A 24315-nucleotide genomic window follows, 5' to 3' on the forward strand; every position below is an offset into this window, starting at 1 on the left:
TAGCTAGCTAGCGCAGGTTAATGTTCAGGAAATGCTGTGTATGCTATGCCCACCAGTCATTTGATATTATTTTCCTCCCTAGCTCACTATTATTATTTGACAAATAAATGGGCATATGGTGTGCCCCCTCCCCATTAAATGGGCCTGTTACTAACTACCCCACTCACAAAAATGTCTCCCCCTCCCCTCCCCTCGGAGTTGGGCCCTCCCCTCCTCAGTGGTCTCTTACCTCGGAATTTCAGTTCGTGCTGTGGCTCCAAGAGCAGGACCTGATCTTGTCTGGCCATGTCCCAGCGGTTCCAATGGGATATCTCAATGTTAGTGGTTTCCGTAGATTACTCCTGTTGTGGTGATGTTAGCTAGTGTTATCTTTAGAGTTATTATTATGCTAATTAGCTATGTGATTATCCTGTCCCCCGGTCAGTGCAAATAGCCAGGGTGCTACTAGCAGCGGTTGTGATGCAGCAAGAAGGGAGTGAGAGAGAGGCTTTGTGCGACGTCACTGCCCCTGCATAGCCACTCAATGAGGAGTGAAGGGGTGATGCGAGACGGAGTCCAGGCGAAGGATCTGAGGGCAAAGCATGGGAGTTGGGACACCTAAGCCTAGGAGGGAGGGACAGGTGTCTCATGGTCATCAATCTTTCTCAGGACCTTCTTATGTATCATGTTATCACAGTGTTATGGCCTCTTATAATTAATTAAAATGTAATGCCATACATCATGCGTTTCTAACAACCTATAATGTTGTCATTCCTGTTAATCCTATATAGTTTCAGGCAAGTGCAAATTGACAACAATAAATAAATCACTTTGATAAAGTATTTACCCAATAAAAGGATATACATAATTTATGATGTCTGTAAATCATATCTGCAAAAGTGGGAAAAGTCACGGTCCCAATACACAGCCCTGTGGTGCACCTATTCATGTATCGCCGTTCACAATGTCACTATATAACATGCATTTAACACACAGGTTTACTTGAAATAACTAACATTATTGACCCCAGCGCTAGTGTTGAGAGATTGTCAGGTGAACGTTCTGCATCCTCAGCACTATTCAAAGTGCAGCGTGGAATCCTATCCCAGTGATACACATGCCTGAAGTGTCATGTATTACATATATATATATATATATATATATATATAACCAGAAGGCTGGCTGTCACTGGAGCAAGAGGACAACACTGTCACTTTATCTCCCTGACGCACACAAGCACACACAGCCTCCAAGGTAGCTCTGGTCCAGGTCGTTAGTCCCTGTACCTCTTAACTTAGAGGAATGTGTACCAACGCCCTGGACCAGAGGTATTCCCAGCAACGCACAGCCCACCAGACAGTATCCCACTCACACACGCTTTCCTTCGATATTTTTTATTTATTAGTAAACTCCTTGACAATTCCCTTTTAGACATTCGGCAACACAATGCTAACATGTTTCAGGCTTTTATTTTTTATGAAAGCTAAATATGACAACGTACTGGTGGGGTTACTCTACATGAGTTGCTAGACCAGGCATAGATCTACACAATGTACCATACATTATATTCAATCTTACGGGCTAAATAGTCATTGATTTGTGTGCATATTTGGTGGTATCTACATTGAATAATAGACAATGAACATAGATTTTGCAGCAACACATTCTCAGGACCAGCCCAAGACTGTTGGTATTTTTCCAAAACATAATTTATGCACCTGGTCGTCTTTCTATGATAGCCCCTTAGAACTCTAATGCCACATATCGTATGCCAAATTCAGTAACTTTATCTTGTCACACACCAGACATAATCAGTAACACTTAGACATTACACTGTTATTTATGTTACAAATACCTATATTTCCAACTGTTAAGCATTTAAACAAATGTGAGCAATGAAATTGTGATGCGTGTTACTGAAATTACATTTAAAAATGGCACAGAGAAGCTGCCCCATCTTCTACAAAGAGAGAGAGCAAAACACAGTCATACTGTAAAATAATGATTGCTGGAATGCAAAGGCATATGATGCAATGGCATTACAAAGGATATGAAAGAAGTTGATTCACTCAAACAAACAGTGCAAGATGTATTGGGACTTGTCTTGCTAATATTTTTCAGACGTTTGCTGCAGAAAAATGGCAATTACAATGGCGGCAAAATAATCAGCAATAATATACCTAAAAGGTAAGGTTACACAAATCAATACAAATATTTCATCTGAAAGTGCAGTTGTAAAGTACCAGAAATACATTTCCCTTTTTAATAAATGCACTGTCCTGGCTAACTACGATATAATTTCAAGTGGAAATCAGTGAGGAACACTTAAACGCCACAAAACCATAAACATTGTATTTTTAAAGGCCTTTTGAAGAATTGATGATCAGAAGATCAAAATGTAATCAATTACACCTAAAAGTAACATATAAGCATATTATATCTAGTCACCAAGCTCAGAACCCTGGGACTGAACAACTCCCTCTGCAACTGGATCCTGGACTTCCTGACGGGCCGACCCCAGGTGGTGAGGGTAGGCAACAACACATCCGTCAAGCTGACCCTCAACACAGGGGCCCGGCAAGGGTGTGTGCTTAGCCCCCTCCTATACTCACTGCTCGCCCACGACTGTGTGGCCACGCACGACTCCAACTCCATCATCAAGTTTGCTGACGACACGACGGTGATCTGCCTGATCACCAATGGCAATAAGACAGCCTACAGCAGCGTTTCCCAAACTCGGTCCTCGGGACCCCAAGGGGTGCACGTTTTGGTTTTTGCCCTAACACTACACAGCTGATTCAAATGATCAAAGCTTGATGATTAGTTTATTATTTTAATCAGCTGTGTAGTGCTAGGGCACAAACCAAAACGTGCACCCCTTGGGGGCCCGAGGACCGCGTTTGGGAAACCCTGGCCTACAGGGAGGCCAGAGACCTTGCAGTGTGGTACCAGCACAACAACCTCTCCCTAAATGTCAGCAAGACCAAGGAGCTGATCGTGGACTACAGGAAACAGGGCCCCATCAACAGGGCTGCAGTGAAGAGGGTCAAGAGCTTCAAGTTCCTCTGTGTCTACATCACTGATGACTTATCATGGTCCTCTCACACCAGTACAGTCGTAAAGAAGGCACAGCAGTGCCTTTCTCCCTCAGGAGGCTGAAATGATTTGGCATGACCCATCAGATCCTTAGGAACTTTTACAGCTGCACCATCGAGAACATCCTGACTGGTTGTTTCACCGTCTGGTATGGCAACTACACCGCCTCGACCGGAAGGCCCTACAGAGGGTGGTGCAGACGGCCAAGCGCATCACTGCGGGTGAGCTCCCAGCCATCCAGGACGTAAAAACTCATTCCGATTGGTTGGTCCTGGCTCCCAAGTGGGTGGGCCTAATGAATTTATTGAAATTGACTGATTTCCTTATATGAACTGTAACTCAGTAAAATCGTTGCATGTTGCGTTTATTTTTGTACAGTATATACTTTACATCTAAAAAAAAAAATCTACTATTTTGATATTGATTACTGCACTGTTGGGTAGAGCGTGCAAGTCAAGCATTTCACTGTACTTGTGCACGTGACAATAAAACTTGAAGCTAGATCTTCTCAATCCCTAAGATTTCTTGTTTGTCACATTTTAGTAACCCTTGCCATAAAGACAATTATTGCACTGACATGGTTGTAAAAAAAATCCTGAAGAACATACAGTCAACCCTGCTACTAACACACCTCCACATCAGTCTCCAGTCTACAACTGGAGGCAGGGGGGGCCAGTCTACAACTGGAGGCAGGGGGGCCAGTCTACAACTGGAGGCAGGGGGGCCAGTCTACAACTGGAGGCAGGGGGGGGGGGGGGCAGTCTACAACTGGAGGCAGGGGGGGGGGGGGCAGTCTACAACTGGAGGCAGGGGGGGGGGGCAGTCTACAACTGGAGGCAGGGGGGGCCAGTCTACAACTGGAGGCAGGGGGGGGGCAGTCTACAACTGGAGGCAGGGGGGGCCAGTCTTCAACTGGAGGCAGGGGGGGGCCAGTCTACAACTGGAGGCAGGGGGGGGCCAGTCTACAACTGGAGGCAGGGGGGGGCCAGTCTACAACTGGAGGCAGGGGGGGGCCAGTCTTCAACTGGAGGCAGGGGGGCCAGTCTTCAACTGGAGGCAGGGGGGGCCAGTCTTCAACTGGAGGCAGGCGGGGCCAGTCTACAACTGGAGGCAGGCGGGGCCAGTCTACAACTGGAGGCAGGGGGGGCCAGTCTACAACTGGAGGCAGGGGGGGGGCAGTCTACAACTGGAGGCAGGCGGGGCCAGTCTTCAACTGTTGTTAAATGTGGCCCATTCACGTGTTTTTGGCAAGAGGGAAAGACACTAGGAGGATATCAAAAGGAAAGGGGAACAATTACATTGAACGCTCTGTGCTAGGAGTTATCCCTAAATTGTCAAGTCAAATGGCAATAGCAATGGGTCATGAACTAACATGAGACTTTACATTACTATGCTACACAGAGGAGCAATTTAAGACAGAGTGAACACGTTGCTCAGTGTTCCTTCATCGCTTCTCTTTGTATTTTTGGACAAGGTGTTCCAGTTCCACTCCATATTCAAGCTTTACTTAATTGGTTGCTTCACAGCGTAGGGAAGGCAGCCGGCGGCGGAAAGAAGGGGCAAGGGGAACGAATGAGACAGGTCCCTGGAGTAGAGCACATCATTAGGAACAGAAAAGAGAGCGCGGTTCATTAGCGGGTCAGCACGTCAATGGAAAGCTGTGCCTGGTTCTCTGTGCCTAACCTTTTCTTTAAAAAGATCTAAGCTCGAAGAGTGTAGTCTTGTTCTTCTTAGAACAAGTCCAGTTTCCAGATATGGCCCTTTTTATCTCTGGCCAGGTAGTAAAACTATGTTGGATGTGCGAGCCAGTGCTTATTCTGTAAAAGACTGAGAAAAGAAAGATGAAAAATATTTTATGGGACGAATAAAGAATTGGCAGGACCTCACAAAATCTCTCCTGTAAAACGGTGCGAGGTCGCAGACGGACGGGGTTGCCAACTAACACAAACTAATTTCAGAAACATTGAAACGCAATGAATACTGTAAAAGGGCTGGCAGTATACTCCAAGCACTCTGGGGAAATTCATTTACAGAATTCCAGCGTTGGCTCATTTTATCAACTATTAAAGTGGAAATGTGGAAAACGTGAGCAGTTATCATATCGCACACTTGGTGACTGCCAGTCTTGTCAGCACTCAAACAGCCTGGCCCTTTAAGAGATGAGGCCTCTCAATGTAAAATACAGCAATAGAATGACTCCTTTTCGGTGGCAACCATCAACCAGCCATGTTGCCATCCCCCTTATCAAACCGATTTTCCCTCCAAAGTGTCAAGGCTAAAGCAGTCACAGAGAGACAACGATATTGATGAGCACTGAAGTTGTAATGGAGAAACAACATGACAAAAAAAAGAGCCCATTACTCCTATTAGGGATTTTCATTATTGTTTCTCAAACGGTTTGGCAAACACCTGCCTTGGCCCTGTGCTGCAAAGCACTGTGTGAGGGTTATTAATAGGTCACAGACTACACAACTACACTGCCCATCATGCACCTCTGACTCATCTACCTGGATCACAATGGTTAAGAGTTGGGGAAACCATCTTAAATTTTGGATGAAACAGAAAATCGAACAATGACCTCTTTTACATTAGCACAATTTAACTCTTCAAATAGAACATTCATATAGAACATTCATATAGTCTCCTGTTGGAAAATAGACCACGTGGTTGTTGCAAGAGAAGAAGCACTGCATGCTGCAGAACCAATGATGCCAGGACCCGTGTAGAGGTTTACAAGATCAGAGCAGAAACTTTTCAGAAGTATTACAAGACATATAAAAAAGGCAGGGAGGGGAGCTCTTAGAACTTGGGCAAACCGTGGCAACTGCTGTGGCTTTGGACCACTCGATGAGGACATTTCACGCAGAAAACCTTCAAGGACAGAAGAGACGTAGGATTCCTCTCAAATGGCACCCCATTTCCCTATACTCTGAGTGTACAAAACATTAGGAACACCTACTCTTTCCATGACATAGACTGACTAGGTGAATCCAGGTGAAAGCTATGATCCCTTATTGATGTCACCTGTTAAATCCACTTCAATCAGTGTAGATGAAGGGGACGACACAGGTTAAAGAAGGATTTTTAAGCCTTGAGACAATTGAGACATGCATTGTATATGTGTGCCACAGTGGAGGCTGCTGAGGGGAGAACGGCTCATAACAATGGCCGGAACGGAGCGAATGGAATGGCATCAAACACCTGGAAACCCTGGAAACCATGTGTTTGATACCATTCCACTGATTCCGCTCCAGTCATTACCACGAGCCCATTCTCCCCAATGAAGGTGCCACCAACAACCTGTGGTGTGCCATTCAGAGGGTGAATGGGCAAGACAAAAGATTTAAGTGCCTTTGAACGGGGTATAGTAGTAGGTGCCAGGCGCACCGGTTTGAGTGTGTCAAGTTTCACACTAAACAGTTTCCCGTGTGTATCAAGAATGGTCCACCACTCAAAGGACATCCAGCCAACTTGACACAACTGTGGGAAGCATTGAAGTCAACATGGGCCAGCATCCCTGTGGAACACCTTCGACACCTTGTAGAGTCCATGCCCCGACGAATTGAGGTTGTTCTGAGGGCAAAAGGGGACAACTCAATATTAGGAAGGTGTTCTTAATGTTTTGTCCACTCTGTGTATATGGCGCACTACTTTTGACCAGAGCCCATAGCTATATAGGAATCGGGTGCCATAGGCTTGGACGAGCCACAGTTCCGTGCACCTCTCAAATTTTGTAACAATACAGAGGGCTCCGTATAACTCCGCAGTGACATGATTGGTTGACGGTAGGTGAGGGCGGTAGGTCCTGTATAAACACAAACTCACTTCCTTCACAACAGCTCTGTGAAGCACAAGAAGTATAAATGCCCTGACTTCTGCAGAGGCCATATCACCGTAAATGCTGCACGGCCAATGCAGATGTCAGATTGACCATGCAGCACCTTTAAAGGCTGTGGACTTCATGTTAACCTTTTGGGGTCTGGATAGGGAACACAAGACTACAGCGACACAATAACCAAGCCAAAGTTAGCTGCATTGAACGATGAGATATGGTCAAATATCCCAGTGAATTGTAATTTGCTTGGCTGCCCTCTCTTTACAGTGTAGCATTATATGCAGGAGGCAATGGCGGTAGTAGTCGGGGGTTCCCAATGGAGGAGTGGTATTTGTAGCTCCCAGGCCTCTATGACGCAGGTCTGTGGTTAGGGGGGATTATGGAGGCTGCAAGCAGAGAAGGGTCAGGGGTCAATGTGGGACTAAGGTCAGGGTTCACTGGCAGCATCAGCAGCAGGTCCGGGTCCGGGTCTCCGAGGGCCGCTGGCGCAGTTTGAAGCCATTCCCTGCAGCCCCTCCCCCTGCATCTAGGACAGGGATCCGTTGACCTGCAGGCGGGAACAAAATGTGCAAGGGGGACAAAAAACAACGTTACACCCAGAAAACATTGGTTAAATAGGAACGGCAGTAGAAGCTCACACAATATTGCTTGGTACACCTAAATAAACTTCAGCCATTGTACACCACTCGTAATAAACGTGGTAACCCACAAAGCATTAATTGGGCCCAAAAGATGGGATGCCACTGAAAGCTCGTGAAAAAACACACTTACTTATCTCTATAAAGACCTCATTGATGTTAATGGCATTCTTGGCGCTGGTCTCCACAAAGATGGCGTGGATGGAGTCAGCGTAGTCCTTGGCATCCTTCTCCGAGACCTCCCTATAAAGACACGGGTGTGTTCAAATCTTAGCCCATAACAGACTAAGCCCTGTCTAAGCCGGAGAATGGGGGGGGGGGGGGGGGTTCTACTAAGCTATGTGCATTTAAAAAAAAGAAGATCATACCAAGGATAATTTAGCTACTTGATTTAGAATTTTAAGACCCCTTGAAGTATCTAAAAAATATACAGTGCATTCGGAAAGTATTCAGACCCCTTGACATTTTCCACATTTTGTTCTACAAGTTACAGCCTTATTTTAAAATTGATTAAATGAAACAATTTCCTCCTCAATCTACACACAATACCCCATAATAGCAAAGTGAAAACAGGTTTTTAGAAATTGTAGCAAATGTATTACAAATAGAAAACAGATACCTTATTTACATAAGTATTCAGACCCTTTGCTATGAGACTCAAAATTGAGCTCAGATGCATCCTGTTTCCATTGATCATCCTTGAGATGATTCTACAACTTGATTGGAGTCCATCTGTGGTCAATTCAATTGATTGGACATGATTTGGAAAGACACACCTGTCTATATAAGGTCCCACAGTTGACAGTGCATGTCAGAGCAAAAACCAAGCCATGAGGTCGAAGGAATTGTCCGTAGAGCTCCGAGACAGGATTGTGTCCAGGCACAGATCTGGGGAAGGGTACCAAAAAATGTCTGCAGCATTGGAGGTGCCCACGAACACAGTGGCCTGCATCATTCATAAATGGAAGAAGTTTGGAACCACCAAGACTGGCTGGCTGCCCGGCCAAACTGAGCAATCAGGGGAGAAGGGCCTTGGTCAGGGAGGTGACCAAGAACCCAATGGTCACTCTGACAGAGCTCCAGAGATCCTCTGTGGAGATTGTAGAACCTTCCAGAAGGACAACCATCTCTGCAGCACTCCAACAATCAGGCCTTTATGGTAGAGTGGCCAGACGGAAGCCACTCCTCAGTAAAAGGCACATGACAGCCCGCTTGGAGTTTGCCAAAAGGCATCTAAAGGACTCTCAAACCATGAGAAACAAGATTCTCTGGTCTGATGAAACCAAGATTGAACTCTTTGGCCTGAATACCAAGCGTCACGTCTGGAGGAAACCAGGCACCATCCCTACGGTGAAGCATGGTGGTGGCAGCATCATGCTGTGGGGATGTTTTTCAGCTGCAGGGACTGGGAGACTAGTCAGGATCGAGGCAAAGATGAACAGAGCAAAGTACAGAGAGATCCTTGATGAAAACGTGCTCCAGAGTGCTCAGGACCTCAGACTGGGGCAAAGGTTCACCTTCCAACAGGACAACGACCCTAAGCACACAGCCAAGACAACGCAGGAGTGGCTTTGGGAGGGAAGTCTATGAATGTCCTTGAGTGGCCCAGCCAGAGCCCGGACATGAACCTGATCAAACATCTCTGGAGAGACCTGAAAATAGCTGTGCAGCGACGCTCCCCATCCAACCTGAGAGCTTGAGAGGATCTGCAGAGAAGAATGGGAGAAACTCCCCAAATACAGGTGTGCCAAGTTTGTAGCGTCATACCCAAGAAGACTCGAGGCTGTAATCGTTGCTTCAACAAAGTACTGAGTAAAGGGTCTGAATACTTATCAGTTTAAAAAATGTTTTACATTTGCAAACATTTCTAAAAACCTGTTTTTGCTTTGTCATTATGGGGTAGTGTGTGTAGATTGATGAGGGGAAAAAAACAGATAGTTCCCCCCAAATATCGAATGGAAGTTATAAGAATGAGAGATATAAGAAAGATCAGGAAACATATATATATTTTTTTACATGTATTTAACCCCTTATTTTTGTCACTAACAGTCTCCACAGTCTCCATACCTACTTCCATTCATTTTTTTCAACTGGTAACGGGGGACCTTCAGACGAGTCTTGTGAGGCCTGTGTTCGTGAGAGTGTTCGTGAGATTCTCACCATACTCACCATTCTCACCATATTAGTGTGTAGCCCAGACTAAGACTCATGGGCGGCGCACAATTGGCCCAGCGTCGTCCAGGGTAGGGGAGGGAATGGCCGGCAGGGATGTAGCTCAGTTGATAGAGCATGGTGTTTGCAACGCCAGGGTTGTGGGTTCGATTCCCACGGGGGGCCAGTATAAAAAAATAATATGTATTCACTAACTGTAAGTCGCTCTGGATAAGAGCGTCTGCTAAATGACTAAAATGTAAAATGTAAATGTAGCCCAAACTGTTCGGACGCTACAGGCAGAAGTTGGCAGATCGGCTGTACCGACTTCAGACGAGTCCCAAGACACTTGTGGGGGTCGTAGAGCAAAACGGAGAACACCATCTTGTTCGTGGGTCTCATCTTTCCATAGACGGGTCATAATAGTTTTTGTAGGCCAAACTGTTCGGACACTAGAGACGAGTTTGTGAGAAGACCGATTTCCAGGGAGGTCTCATGGTCTGACAAACATCGCTCTAGCTTTGTCACCTTTCACTGCAGAGGAGGAAGTGTGACATTGGCGGATGCGGTGGATTGAGACGTATCCAATGCAAAATAACATATCTGTAGCTTAAACTGACTGATTTTTATGGGGATTTTTTATTATGCTAATTCTATTTTTTGCAGGGGTGCGGAAATCGACTCTAGGGGGTACGTTCACATTGTTGGAGCCGAAGGTTTCAAGATACACGCTTGGCTCGGCCGTTGATGTCCCTTGCCAAACAAAGCGTGGACGAGTCCTTTACATTTTCTTTCGAAAATGTAGCACAAGCAAATCTCGTGTCAACAATTCAGCAATTCGTCTGGTAAAATGACTGTACGGCAGCCGTCCTGCTGACTTGTAACAATAAGCCAATAGCTAAGTCCCAAATGACACCCTATTTCTTATATAGTGCACTACTTTAGACCTGGACCCTGGTCAAAAGTAGTGCACTATATATGGAATAGGGTGCCATTTGGGGAAACAACCCATGTCTTCCTGGGGGACTTGAGGGATGTATTTACCTGGCATCGGACAGGTCACACTTGTTGCCAGCGATGGCTACCACGATGTTGGGCGGGCCATGCTGACGAAGCTCCTTCACCCAGTTCTTCAACGTCTGGAACGAGTCCTGAGAAACACGGTTCGAGCCATTCTTACTCAACTTTACAGTATACAGTATATAGGCATAGTAAACATCTTATATTGTAAGATGCCAGAGTTTGAGAAAATGTAATGCAACGCATGACTGTGTGGGAGTGTGTGGTTTAAACATTCATGAAACATAGGAGATGTAAACGAGATATGCAGACAAATGGGTGTGCCTCTCTCCACATGAAATGCGAGAGTGGACAGTATCAGATGTTTACTGGACATGCCTACATTTGACTCAAAGTGACCAGTGGGCCCCCATAGTTGCATACAGTTGACAGCAGCATTCTGGGCATGGATACCTGAGTTTAGCTAAGGTCAATCTATTTAGAGCTTTTTTTTTTTCTGTAGTCAAAAATATAAGAAGAAAGGGTTAATCGGGGGTCATCTTGAAAATAAATCTGTCATTTCGAAGGAGTTTCTGTGAGCCGAAACTCATAGCTTTTGAAAATCACTTAAATATTTAGCAAATGACCCGTGATGACATCATAGGAAGTATATGGAAAAGAGTGGTGCAGTGTCTTTTTAATCATTTGAGAAAAAAAAAAAACTAAACAAATGTCATATTTGTAAGTCGCTCTGGATAAAATAAAAATGACGTAAATGTAAAAGCATGTTACCAGAGGGAAACGAGGGAATACTTTACCTCTTTAGTGATGTCATAAACAATGATGGCTGCCGCAGAGCCTCTGTAGTACATTGGCGCCAACGCACGGAACTATGGGAAAGCAGAGAGAAGCGGAGAAAGAGCATGGTGAGTAATGGACTGTAATCGTTCTTCAAATAAAGAGGCTGTCCCTCTGGACAGAGAAGATAGTTGGTTTTCTAAAGCTTTCAACAGCCAAACCGGTTGCACTGTTATGGTGAGGTCAAGGGTCATGTATGCGTTTGTGTTACTGTAGATCATAATTAAAGTAAGAGTACATGACTTATCCTAAGAGATTATATACTTCAAAGAAAATGTTAGACATTTTTTGGCTCATCTTCGAGGATTGTGTATCTAGATCGCTCGCAATTGTTTATATAGGACGACATCCATGAGAAAATCAAAGGCTACCAAAATAGCATTGCAATCCGTTCTACCACCCATTTCCAAAACATTACAGTCACAAACTACCCAATCTTTATTAAGCCGTATACGGTTACATTTCGTCACCGTTACATAACTTACTTCACTTTGTTTCACCTGAAAGGGTCTTTGAGATAAAACATCAACTCAAAATGGAGGGGTAAAACTAAGCAAAGAGAAACTAAGGACCTTTTTGAAAACCCCAAAAGGCCTTCTGTTCCAAGCCTATATGCCAAGTGGCTTTTTGTTACACGGAAGTATGGTAAGCCTTTCCTCCGAGGACTCACATGTGGTAGCCATCAGGAGAAAGATGAGCACAAGGTGTCAAAAGCAGTTAGCCATTTCATATTAATGGAGAACTATATATTTGGTCTTCACCCAGTAGATCAGGAAACCCTGCATAATAAAAACAAGCTGAGGCTACATCATTTCCCATTCCATTGTTGGGGGGGGAGTTGCCTGATGTTTGCCAGTGCTCTATATTTTCCAAAAGCTTATGAGTTCTGGCTTGAAAATGCCAGCGCAATTAGCAAGTGCCTGTTTTCATAGAACTCTAAATCAAATGCATTTTTCAGACCTTTCCTTACACTGGATGGGTAAGTACAAAAGGTCTTGGTGATGACTGTTTTTAACCTGTTGTCAAGCTTAAAGGGATAGGAGATGTGTGCATGCTATAGCCTAAATTACCGGCACAAAGTATCTTAATTCATAATCAATTTCAGACTCACTCTTTCAAATTAGGTGAACTCTAATATTTTGATATTGTTGAAAATGCATGCAGCGTATGTTTAATTTGGTATGATCGTAATCATGTATACTGAGAAGTAACAATGAATGGCATTCAGACCATCTACTGAAAGCTGCAACAGAGACAAGTGGAAGGGAACACACCTGTCATAAGTTAGGCTACCATTTAGGATAGCTCTTCCTACATCTTAGGATAATCTTCCACACAATTCTTCTAACATAATTAGCATATTTAAACATGAACAGAATAATACGGGTGTAATGTATTAACTAATGAAATAAAGAGATTAGCTTTACAACAAACAGGAGTTGAAAATGTCGCCAGAGGGGATGGCTGCCGTTTTATGGACTCTTAAACAACTGTACTATTTTGATTGTAACTTATTTTGTACATAATGTTGCTGCTACCGTCTCTTATGACCGAAAAGAGCTTCTGGACATCAGAACAGCGATTACTCACCTTGAACTTGACCTATAATTTTTCTTTAATGAGTCGGACGAGAGGGATTTGCTCCAGACACCCGACAGGGCCCTCATCCCTGTCATTCGCAGTAGAAAGAAAAGGAGATATCGCGGAAGGAGATCGGGGTGCTTGGTAAGGAGCCGGCGACGAGTGGCTAATCTGCCTTTGCCATCGATACTATTGGCCAATGTACAATCGCTTGATAATAAAGTGGACGAACTACAAGCACGTATATCCTACCAACGAGACATTAAAAACTGTGATATCTTATGTTTCACCGAGTCGTGGCTGAACGACGACATGGATAACATACAGCTGGCGGGTTGTACACTGTATCGGCAGGATAGAACAGCAGCCTCTGGTAAGACAAGGGGTGGCGGTCTATGTATATTTGTAAACAACAGCTGGTGCACGATATCTAAGGAAGTCCCGAGGTTTTGCTCGCCTGAGGTAGAGTATGTCATGATAAGCTGTCGACCACACTATCTACCAAGAGAGTTTTCATCTATATTCTTCGTAGCTGTCTATTTACCACCACAAACCGATGCTGGCACTAAGACTGCACTCAATTAACTGTATACGGCCATAAGCAAACAGGAAAACGCTCATCCAGAGGCGGCGCTCCGAGTGGCCGGGGACTTTAATGCAGGGAAACTAAAATCTGTTTTACCTAATTTCTACCAGCATGTTAAATGTGCAACCAGAGGGAAAAAAAACTCTAGACCACCTTTACTCCACACACAGAGATGTGAACAAAGCTCTCCCTCGCCCTCCATTTGGAAAATGACCATAATTCTATCCTCCTGATTCCTGCTTAGAAGCAAAAACTAAAGCAGGAAGCACCAGTGACTCGGTCAATAAAAAAGTGGTCAGATGAAGCAGATGCTAAGCTACAGGACTGTTTTGCTAGCACAGACTGGAATATGTTCCGGGATTCTTCCCATGGCATTGAAGAGTACACCACATCAGTCACTGGCTTCATCAATAAGTGCATCGATGATGTCGTCCCCAGTCCCCACTGTGACTGTACGTACATACCCCAACCAGAAGCCATGGATTACAGGCTACATCCGCACTGAGCTAAATGGTGGAGCTGCCGCTTTCAAGGAGCGGGACTCTAACCCGGAAGCTTATAATAAATCCCGCTAAGCCCTCCGAAAAACCATCAAACAGGCAAAGAGTCAATACAGGACTAAGATCGAATCGTACTACACCAGCTCCGACGCTCGTCGGATGTGGCATGGCTTGCAAACTATTACAGACTCCAAAGGGAAGCACAGCCGCGAGCTGCCCAGCCGCGAGCTGCCCAGCCGCGAGCTGCCCAGCGACACAAGCCTACCAGACGAGCTAAATTACTTATATGCTCGCTTCGAGGCAAGTAACACTGAAACATGCATGAGAGCATCAGCTGTTCCGGACGACTGTGTCATCACGCTCTCCGTAGCCAATGTGAGTAAGAACTTTAAACAGGTCAACATTCACAAGGCCGCAGGGCCAGACGGATTACCAGGATGTGTACTCCGAGCATGCGCTGACCAACTGGCAAGTGTCTTCACCGACATTTTCAACCTCTCCCTGTCTGAGTCTGTAATACCAACATGTTTCAAGCAGACCACCATAGTCCCTGTGCCCAAGAACACTAAGGTAACCTGCCTAAATGACTACCGACCCGTAGCACTCACGTCTGTAGCCATGAAGTGCTTTGAAAGGCTGGTCATTGCTCACATCAACACCATTATCCCAGAAAGCCTAGACCCACTCCAATTTGCATACTGCCCCAACAGATCCACAGATGATGCAATCTCAATTGCACTCCACACTGCCCTTTCACACCTGGACAAAAGGAACACCTATGTGAGAATGCTATTCATTGACTACAGCTCGGCATTCAACACCATAGTGCCCTCAAAGCTCATCACTAAGCTAAGGACCTTGTGACTAAACACCTCCCTCTGCAACTGGATCCTGGACTTCCTGACAGGCCGCCCCCAGGTGGTAAGGGTAGGTAACAACACATCCGTCACCCTGATCCTCAACACGGGGGCCCCTCAGGGGTGCGTGCTCAGTCCCCTCCTGTACTCCCTGTTCACTCATGACTGCATGGCCAGGCACGACTCCAACACCATCATTAAGTTTGCCGATGACATAACAGTGGTAGGCCTGATCACCGACAAGACAGCCTATAGGGAGGAGGTCAGAGACCTGGCCGTGTGGTGCCAGGACAACAACCTCTCCCTCAACGTGATCAAGACAAAGGAGATGATTGTGGACTACAGGAAAAAGAAGAGGACGCCCCCATTCTCATCGACAGGGCTGTAGTGGAGCAGGTTGAGAGCTTCAAATTCCTTGGTGTCCACATCACCAACAAACTAACATGGTCCAAGCACACCAAGACAGTTGTGAAGAGGGCACGACAAAACCTATGCCCCCTAAGGAGACTGAAAAGATTTGGCATGGGTCCTCAGATCCTCAAAAAGTTCTACAGCTGCACCATCGAGAGCATCCTGACTGGTTGCATCACTGCCTGGTATGGCAACTGCTTGGCCTCCGACCGCAAGGCACTACAGAGGGTAGTGCGTACGGCCCAGTTCATCACAGGACCTCTATTCCAGGGGGTGTCAGAGGAAGGCCCTAGAAATTGTCAAAGACTCCAGCCACCCTAGTCATACACTGTTCTCTCTGCTACCGCACGGCAAGCGGTACCGGAGCGCCAAGTCTAGGTCCAAGAGGCTTCTAAACAGCTTCTAACCCCAAGCCACAAGACTCCTGAACATCTAATCAAATGGCTACCCGGACTATTTGCATTGTGTTCCCCCCCCTCCCCCTTTTACGCTGCTGTTATTCTCTATTTATTATCTATGCATAGTCACTTTAACTCTACCTACATGTACATATTACCTAAATTACCTCGACTAACCAGTGCCCCCATACATTGACTCGGTACCGGTACCCCCTGTATAAAGCTTCGCTACTGTTATTTTACTGCTGCTTTAATTATTTGTTACTTTTATTTCTTATTATTTTGTTATTTCATATTTTTTTGTCCTTTTTTTTTTGTTGGTATTCCTTCTTAAAATTGCATTGTTGGTTAAGGGCTTATAAGTAAGCATTTCACTGTAAAGTGAATCAGAAAAGAGCCAACTTGTGATTAGTTTCAGCATGCATTTCAACAATCCACATGACCAGGACTGTGTGCTCACATGTGCACATACACACACACTTCCTCTTCAATAACAATCCTAAAATAAGGAGATCACAGGTAGGCAGTCCTCCCCCTGTTGTATTCGGCGCATGTGACAAATACAATTTGATTTGATTTGATTTGAGTGCTCCCAGTCAAACGTTGACTTGGCACAACCTGGGCCAATTCTCATTTTCCTTTACGATAAAAAGGAATAAACTATCCCAGCTTGGAATGACATGGTTACCTCAGGAAAAGCACACATTCCTTGCAATTATAGTTGTTACTGGCCCCGAGACTACCGGAGGGAGTCCAACGTGGGATACTTGGCAGACGGCGGAAAGGGATGCTGCCTGTCTGACTGGCTAGCGATGTGTAGCTAGATGCAGTAGAGCCAGTCTTGTGTGGTCCCCTTCCATAGTGTGCCCAGAGAGCATTTCGCAGCGAAGACCAGGGCCCGTATCCACAGCCTCTCAGAGGAGGAGTGCTGATCTAGGTCAGGTCCCAACTTGTCCATATAATGTTACTCATTATGATCTAAAAAGGTGAAATTGATCCTAAATCAGCACTCCTACTCCGAGAGGCTTTCTGGATACAGGCCCAGACATCTGGCCACACTGGAGCTGTATAAAAAGCACCCCTTATTTTGCTAAGCGTGTGCAGATTAATTACTGAAATTATGAGCCTGGCACCCAATGAAAAGGTGCCCGTCCATGCCAGTGAATGCAGACAGCGAGGGGGAACCCAGCTTCTTCTCTGTGCAGCAGCATGGTGAGATGGGAGGTCTCTGGCCAGGAAGATGTACCCTCCAGGCCATCAGTGATTGTGTAGTAGCCTAACCACAGCTCTCTCATTCCATCTGCTTCTACCAAATCTCTCAACCGAACTCCAATACTGTTAATTACACCAACTGGTTCTGATGCCCACGACTTCTCCAGAGGCGATCAGCTTCGAAAAACAGCGGCTGCAGCTTACAATGAAGGAGAACAACAGCCCGCCACCAGAAATGTTTCCATATTCTCGCTCACAGCTGTCTAACTCTAGGTAGACTGGGAGAGACGGCGTGAGTGAGTATGTGAGAGATAGAGTCCCAAATCGTTCCCTACCCCTTCCTTTTGGCCCTAGATCTATAGATCTGTAACCTAAGCAATATGGTGTGGGCTTCACCACTACCCTGAATATACCTATCCAGAGATGGAGAGAGAAAGAGGAGGAGAGTGGCAGTGGACGAGTTGGGACCGGGGAGCAGGCAGAGGCAGCTCGGATTTAATCTGTCTGTCTTATCTTAATCAAAGCTTAATTGATTTTCCCTTAAGGCCACGCCCCCGGACAAGCTCAGAACAGAAGACAAACACTGTTTTATCTCACCACCCCTCTCCAGAGGACAAGACAGGGGAATAGTCCATTGTACTAGCAGGGGAATAGTCCATTGTACTAGCAGGGGAATAGTCCATTGTACTAGCAGGGGAATAGACTATTGTACTAGTAGGGGAATAGACCATTGTACTAGCAGGGGAATAGACCATTGTACTAGCAGGGGAAGAGGCCATTGTACTAACAGGAAATAGACCGTAAATGGCATGCCAAATGGCATGTTTGTTATGACAACGACCAGAGAAAGTTGGCTATATGGCACAAACCCATCTGGAACCAGGCGTGTTGTGTATTAGCCTGGTTCCAGATCTGTATACAACAGAGTTGGAGTGTTTTATTAGTATAAATGCATGATATGTTTCTAGACCGTGTTCTATTACTCATATAGTGTATGTTTGAAAGATAATCTATTTCAGTCGTGCGGTCTGTCTGTGCGGGCTACAAGGCATTCCAGATTTAGCATCACAGCAGATGATTTGTCGCAGACAAACATCACAGCAGATCATGTTGCGAGTGGCCCCTAGACTTTCGACTCTCACGTTATGACTGCTGATGAACCACTCGTCTTGACAGTTCAACAGACGATGCACATAGAAGATAAGCTTTAGCATAATGTGGACTGCGCTCCATTGACGCAGCACATATAGATGATAGAGCTGGAAATTACCAGGGACCTCAGGATCCGGTATCATCTTGATACTTAGGTGCCGATACGATATGTATTGCGATTCTCACGATTCTATATGTATTGCAATTCGATATTGCAATTTGATGTCCAAACATATTGCTCACTATATGTCTGCTGCAGAGAGACAAGAGAAAGCCATGAGAAAATTAGTTTTGATCAGTCAAGGAAATAAAAGTGATGAAAACATGCTGGCTCACTATTTAAAAAGAAGATGGAGAACAAGCTAGAGGATGAAAATATCAGCGTTTTGGCTGAGGTACAGCTGACTAGCGCTAGCTAACGCTACCTTACAAATCGATACCTGGAGTCAAATATCTATATAATTTAGTCCCAAAATAATATGGTAATATGAAAGTGCATCGATTTTTTCCCCCCATCACTAATAGCTGAGAGTGAAAGTTTGTTGTGGAAGAGAGTGAGAGAGGAAAGAGAAGTTTCTAGAACATGACAGGCATATGTATTTAATCTACTAGACTAAACAGACAGTAGTGATCTTGAGAATGCACGAACCATGATAGCATAACCTACTACTCAACTACAGGAAAGGAAGGGCCTTACGAAATGACTGCAGGCATGAGCGAGCTGGGGATGTTTTGGTGGGGGCAGCTAAATGTAAGCTAAATATTGCCCCCTATCAGGCACAATGAATTACTGCACTTGCAAGTGTGTGCCTCCAACTTAGACCTCCACGGCCCTGTTCAAATTCCTTAGACATGTTTTCTTCCTTCCTTCTCTGATCGAACCTGCTTGGATAGGTCAGTGACAGCAATACTTCCAATATGTTGATTTCACCTATCATGTGAGATCAGTAATTAGGCTACCTCATTGAAGTGAGTGAGGATGGAAAGGATGCATTTTTACTCAAACAAGGCCTATGTCTAACAGGGACCACTTCATCTGGAGCAAAGATATTTTAAAAGGTAAAAGAGAGAGATGATTACTAACTCTCTCTTGCCCTGCCGTGTCCCAGATGAGGAATTTGTGAAGCTCATTTTGATACTGCACCGTCTTTGTCATGAAGGATGCCCTGGAAAACAAAAATAACCATACAATGTGAGTCACATTTCAAGATAATGTTAACCTGGTTTAATACAGTGGTTCCCAACTCCGGTCTTCCAGTACCCCAAACAGCACACATTTTTGTTGTAGCCCCGGACAAACATACAGTACTTGATTCAATTCAGAGGCCTGATGATAAGTTCCCAAGTTGACTCAGGTGTGCTTGTCCGGGGCTACATAACACATTTGTACTGTTGGGGGTACTGGAGGACCGGAGTTGGGAACCACTAGTTTATTACACTGAACAAAAATATAAGCGCAACATGTAAAGTGTTGGTGCCATGTTTCATGAGCTGAAATAAAAGTTCACATATATCGTATTTCTTTCTAATTTTGTGCAAAAATTTGTTTACATCCCTGTTAGTGAGCATTTCTCGTTCGCCAAGATAATCCATCCACCTGACAGGTGTGGCATATCAAGAAGCTGATTAAACAGCATGATCATTACACGGGTGCACCTTGTGCTGGGGACATTAAAAGGCCACTCTAAAGTGTGCAGTCCTGTCACACAACGCCACAGATATCTCAAGTTGAGGGAGCATGCAATTGGCAGGCTGACTGCCACCATGTCCACCAGAGCTGCCACCTGCCACCTGGACAGCTGATGAAACTGTGGGTTTGCACAACCGAAGAAGTTCTGCCCAAAATGTCAGAAACCTTCTCAGGGAAGCTCATCTGCGTGCTCATCGTCCGCACCAGGGTCTTGACCTGACTGCAGTTTGGCATCGTCAGTGGGAAAATGCTCCCCTTCGATGGCCACTAGCATGCTGGAGAAGTCTTCACGGATAAATCCTGGTTTCAACTGTACCGGCAGATGGCAGACAGTCGTGTTGGCAAGCGGTTTGTTAAGTCAACGTTGTGAACAGAGTACCCCATGGTGGCGGTGGGGTTATGGTATGGGAAGGCATAAGCTACAGACAACGAACACAATTGCATTTTATCGATGGCAATTTTAATGCCCAGAGATAACGTGGCGAGATCCTGAGGCCCATTGTCGTGCCATTCATCCGCCACCATCACCTCATGTTTCAGCATGATAATGCACGGCCCCATGTTGCAAGGATCTGTACACAATTCCTGCAAGCTGAAAATGTCCCAGTTCTTCCATGGCCTGCATACTCACCAGACACGTCACCCATTGAACATGTTTGGGATGCTCTGGATCGACGTGTACGACAGCGTGTTCCAGTTCCTGCCAATATCCAGCAACTTCGCACAGCCATTGAAGAGTAGTGGGACAACATTCCACAGGCCACAATCAACAGCCTGATCAACTCTATGCGAAGGAGATGTGTCGTGCTGCATGAGGCAAATGGTGGTCACACCCGATACTGACTGGTTTTCTGATCCACGCCCTAAAGGTATCTGTGACCAACAGATGCATATCTGTATTCCCAGTCATGTGTAATCCATAGATTAGGGCCTCATTTATTTAAATTGACTGATTTCCTTATATGAACTGTAACTCAGTAAAATCTTTGAAATTGTTGCATGTTCTATTTATATTTTTGTTGAGCGTACAATAAGGCTCACCCCTTTAATCCATCACAAAAAAAAGTACAGAAGTGATACATTGATTAGCCTGGTCCCAGATCTGTTTGTGCGATCATGTCAACTCTTTGACACTCGTTGTCATGACTTGACATGATAGCAGAAACCGATTTGAGGCCAGGCTATAAATTAATTAGACCGGGATGACATTACTGAGAATGTAACATGAACAGAACACCTCCCCCTCCACATACACCAACCCCCAACAAATCCCAATCTGTGCATACATTTTCTAAATGTATTTCTCAAAGCATCGGCAGGCAGTGCAGTAAGGGGTGGCAGGTTAGAGAGGTGAGTCAGCAACCGGAGGGTTGCCAGTTCGAATCCTGGATCCGACGGAAAAAATCTGGCGGGAAGTGAGCTGGCAACCGGAGGGTTACTGGAATCAAATCCTAGATGCCATTGCCTGCCGTTGTACCCTTAAGCAAGGCACTTAACTCCCCACAACAACAGCTCCCTGGGCGCCCAGTGTGGCAGCCCCTCTCACCTCTCCAAAAACCTATGCATGTACTGTATGTGTGTATTTTTCGGAGCGGTTGGGTTTAAAAGTGTAAGTCAAATTTCGGTTGGACCTTGTAGGATAGGCAATAATTCTTCCAGGATATTTACAGTGGGTGAAGAACTATAACTTACCCAATAGTTGGATTAATGTTGGGGTCAAAGTTGTCCTCCACAAACCTCCAAACAATGCTTGACTTTCCAACCCCAGTGTCCTGAAGAATCACAAGAGAAAGGAGTTTAGTGAATGTTAGAATTCATCCAAGAATCCATCCATACTTGGTTACTGCTAAGGCCACACAGACCATTAATCATCATCAGGATGACATCATTATGTGAAGAGAAAACCCCACTGGTTCAAGAAGAAGTATTCCTGCTACTATGTTGCAAATATTGCGCAACACTTGTGCAATACATTCAAAATGTAATGTGTATCAATGTGACTTGAAAAAGAGGTGCAACTGTACACATATTGGTCAGTGTGGTATTGGGTTCAGGTTCGGAGTTCATATTTGACACAGAATTCCTTTAAATAGTTAATGACGGCCTCCCGAGTTGCGCAGCGGTATTGAGGCGTCACTACAGACCCGGGTTCGATCCCAGGCTGTGTCACAACCGGCCGTCCCATAGGGCGGCGCACAATTGGCCCAGCGTCGTCCGGGTTAGGGGCGGGTTTGGCCGGGGGGGCTTTACTTGACTCATCGCGCTCTAGCAACTCCTTGTGGTGGGCCGGGCGACTGCAGACTGACTTCGGTCATCAGTTGAACAGTGTTTCCTTCGACACATTGGTGCGGCTGGCTTCCGGTTAAAGCGGCCGGATGTTTAGGAGCGTGGTTTGGCGGGTAATGTTTCGGAGGATGCATGACTCGACCTTCGCCTCTCCTGAGCCCGTTAGGGAGTTGCAGCGATGAGAAAAGATCGTAATTGGATATGACGAAATTGGGGAGAAAAAGGGGGGTAAAATAGACTTCTACTTGAACATGATAAAAGTAAAGCCTTCAGTCAGGGTCAAAGTCATGTCATTTCAATATTAGCTCGCTGACTAAACTCCACTCCATGATGAAGGACGTTTCTGATGAACTGGTCTCTGCTCCACTCCGTTGGTGGAGTTAATCAGAAACGTCCTTAGCCGTGGAGGGGAGTTTAGTCAGCTAAACATTAGCTAGTACGGTGCACAAAACTTTTAGCCAGTATGCTGCATTGCTGTGGCTTCTGTCACTTGACATACTCCAATCTGAATGAACAGATAATACATAGTTAGATGAATACAAATAAGATTGTTGTCTTACCCCAAGAAGACAAACTTTTAACTCTCTCAACGTCATATCGATCTCCAAATTAATAGAACGTTTATGAACATTCCAACCACTTAACCGATTGCTAGCTAGCTAACGTTAGATGTTTAAGTTAGACAGATTTCTAGCAAATAACCTCTATTTTAATCAAATAACTATATGCAAATCCCATACAGATTGACGAGAAACAAAGAAAAATAAACTCCTTAACCTCTCAACGTTAAAAAATCACTGATATAATTTCTCATATTATGATTACTGTAGCTGGAAAGCTACAAAATACGGCGCATAGACACCATCTTGAACTACGGTCCAATGTCGTGTCATGTGACGCTCCATGGATATTTTTTGTTTAGCAATGTATGAAGCCAACACGATTTCATTATTTTCGTTGCAATTATCCCAACGTAGATTTTCCTACATATTTAACTACATTATTGTTTACTTGATAAAAAAAACATGAAAAACAACATCAGGAAGTACTTTCAGGAAGTAGTTTTGTCAACGTTGAATGAAAGTCATAGAGATAGATAGGGGACTCATCTTTGTATCTGTGCCACTATAGCGTCTGTGACAGCGGTTGAGTTTTTAAACCCAGAGGCGCAACATCGCCAGATTTCTGGAATCACTTGCCAAACAGACCAAGCCGGGGTTTGGGGTTTGAGAAGTCTATGAGAGAAGTGAAAAATTATTCCTTATTTATTTTATTTGACCTTTATTTAACCAGGTAAGTCAGTTGAGAACAAGTTCTCATTTACAACTGCAACCTGGCCAAGATAAAGCAAAGCAGTGCAATAAAAACAACAACACAGAGTTACATATGGGGTAAAACAAAACATAAAGTCAAAAATACAACAGAAAATGTATTGGTTGTTCATTTTCTCGAAATCTTATGGCACAACATATATTTGAGCCAATGTCTTAAGTAGTTGAACATGTTATTACTCCAACCTTTGATTTGACGGCCTGCACATTCACAGTTTGGCGTGAGACGACCGTTAGAACCGATGACGTGTTTCTACGCATGAGCTTGCCAATACCACCATGACATCACCTACAAGTGTGATTGGGGATTTCCATTGGAGAAGCAGTTTTAGCCTGTCTTCATAGGCTGCAGTCCAAATTCAAAGTCGACAGCCCTCGGGCCTAAATCCTCATCCCTTGAATTATGTTTTACATCGTCACATCCTTGGTGGAAATTCTTGGTGGAAATCTTGAAATTGAGCTTAAAAACAACCAACCTAAAGCTATTAATGTACCTAGCAAGCTAACCTAGCTAGCTAGCACTCCTGTCAGGTAGCTAGCTAGCTAGCTACAGTTACCCATAGATGGCTGGCTAGTTTTATAGTTTGATCATTTATTTTTTATTTATTTTTAAGAAGCTAGCTACGTTTTATAGGCTTCTCACTACGAGACTAAGCCAATTTGCCAATATTAAAATCAATGTCATCTACATATATTTTTTTAACAAGCTAGCGTCATAATTTTATCTCACATGCTGTGTTGATTAAATGTGACAC

General features: G+C 44.8%; 2 protein-coding genes across 2 annotated transcripts in view; both read right to left on the minus strand.

Annotated features, from left to right (window-relative positions):
* Positions 1 to 466, minus strand: part of LOC311133813 (vesicle-associated membrane protein-associated protein B-like) — a 33207-nt gene extending 32741 nt beyond the window's left edge. Inside the window, exon 1 of the mRNA XM_084167391.1 lies at positions 230 to 466. Within this exon, the coding sequence (XP_084023517.1) occupies positions 230 to 287 (58 nt within the window). The 5' untranslated portion in view covers positions 288 to 466. The remainder of the gene's footprint in view (positions 1 to 229) is intronic.
* Positions 467 to 4076: 3610 nt separating this feature from the next.
* On the minus strand, positions 4077 to 23083 carry rab22a (RAB22A, member RAS oncogene family). The gene is made up of 7 exons (XM_084167015.1): positions 22790 to 23083; positions 21636 to 21715; positions 19338 to 19419; positions 11517 to 11588; positions 10744 to 10850; positions 7682 to 7791; positions 4077 to 7457 (listed from the first exon to the last, which is right to left on the minus strand). Exons 1-7 carry the CDS (start codon positions 22823 to 22825, stop codon positions 7357 to 7359), a joined length of 588 nt encoding a protein of 195 aa, XP_084023141.1. The 5' UTR covers positions 22826 to 23083; the 3' UTR covers positions 4077 to 7356.
* Positions 23084 to 24315: the final 1232 nt, after the last annotated feature.

Source organism: Coregonus lavaretus, assembly GCF_964263955.1.
Source record: "Coregonus lavaretus genome assembly, chromosome: 8".
Lineage (NCBI taxonomy): Eukaryota > Metazoa > Chordata > Actinopteri > Salmoniformes > Salmonidae > Coregonus > Coregonus lavaretus.